This window comes from Ahaetulla prasina, chromosome 17, assembly GCF_028640845.1.
Source record: "Ahaetulla prasina isolate Xishuangbanna chromosome 17, ASM2864084v1, whole genome shotgun sequence".
Taxonomy (NCBI): domain Eukaryota; kingdom Metazoa; phylum Chordata; class Lepidosauria; order Squamata; family Colubridae; genus Ahaetulla; species Ahaetulla prasina.
The window spans coordinates 5,990,001-5,991,476 of NC_080555.1; the positions used below are offsets into that span (position 1 = coordinate 5,990,001).

General features: G+C 48.2%; 1 protein-coding gene across 2 annotated transcripts in view; it reads left to right on the plus strand.

Moving 5' to 3' along the window:
- The window catches only part of ZFTA (zinc finger translocation associated), a 9,632-nt gene extending 9,248 nt beyond the window's left edge, over nucleotides 1-384 (plus strand). For both annotated transcript variants that reach the window (XM_058160603.1, XM_058160604.1), the window contains exon 6: nucleotides 1-384. This exon is cut by the window's left edge and continues 425 nt beyond it. In XM_058160603.1, coding sequence (XP_058016586.1) covers nucleotides 1-99 — 99 coding nt within the window. In that variant the 3' untranslated portion in view covers nucleotides 100-384.
- Nucleotides 385-1,476: the final 1,092 nt, after the last annotated feature.

The following is a 1,476-nucleotide window of genomic DNA, read 5'->3' on the forward strand; positions in this document are numbered from 1 at the left end:
GTGGCGGGCCTAGATTCCGAAACTCAGGATATTAAGCCGAACGTGGAAGAGGCAGGGAAAATGGCCTTGGGTTACAAACTCTCGGTGTGCGCGGTTTAGCCGAATCGGCTGCGGAACAACAAACAGTGAATGTGATGGTTTCTACTTTTCTTGCGTCTTCTGCTGCGGACAGCAGAGAAGGTCGAAGTGTTTCTCGGAGAGCTGCAACTGGAACCAACGCTTGCGGAAGGTCCCAAAATATTTGTTTAATTGCATGTTGTGTTCCAGCAGCAACAATATATATATATTTTTCTCTCTGGGCCTCTGTGCTGCAGAGATTTTGACTCAGAAAACTTGGGGCGCCAGGGGCTGATGGTACATTGAGAGCTGGAGAAAAAAAGCCAAACCAAACAGGGGAAAAAAAAATGGAATGGAAAACGTGGACTTATCTTGAAACTGTAATTGTTGGGGGGGGGGGGAAATAGCAGGCTTGCGAGCCGCTAAAACCTTCACGCATGTCATTCCTCCTCCTGCGACTTTGCTTCAGGAAGATTTTGGTTTTATTTTATTTTTTGAACTCTCGCGTTGCGATATGTAGAGGTACGTGGCAGTTCCGCAGGCTGCGGCAAGCTTCAGGTTGCCAACCAGTTTTAAGAAAACGTCCTCGTCTTACCAGAGTTGTCGCTCAGGGTTAGAAAGCAGCTCTTCTAAACAAGGCTGGGCGTTAAGTACCCCTTGCCTTGGAACCCGGGTGTCATGGAACCTGGCGCAGACGGGCCTTGGCTTTTAGGTTTTTCCTTCTTTTTTTTAAAAAAAAAAAAATTGGGAAGTTTGCACGCCACAAAACCCGACAAGGCATTTCCTCTGGAATCGTTCTTTTGCGCTTCCTGCCTCAGGAACGTCTTCGTTGCAAGCGTTCGAAAGCAAGAAGGAGAACAGGTGGGAAAGAGGGCGTGGAGGAAAACGTCGGCCAGCTGGCGGTGGGAAGCCGAAGTGGCGTTGTGTCACAGTGGAGGGATTACTAGCACAAGGCATTGCGGGGGGTGTGTGTGTGTGTGTGGACGGTGCTTATTTTTGAAATAAGCCAGCTTTCGGTTTTGCGACAGTGCTGCCGTGCAATAAGCCAAGGCCTTTTATTCCAAAGCCTACCGGAGAAATTCTCCCAGGAAATTATAAATTCTGTTTCTCCTGTGCGTCCCCCACCCAAAGCTGAATAATGGCGACTGCACCCCAGAATCGGGGGTGGATGGGTGGTTGGTCCTTGGGCTTAGGTGGCGTCACTTAAGGAGAACCCCGGAGAAAAAAAAATTGAGCGGAGTTTGCAATTTTCTCTTGGCGTTGCACATAAAAGCACGTGTAGAAGGAGCTGACACATCGTAAGATGAATCAATGGAGTCCATGTTTAGTTACCATGCCAGGCACAGGAGGGGGCGGCATCGGCCACATGGTTTCTTCCATGAAGAATGGAATATATATATATATGTATATGTATATATA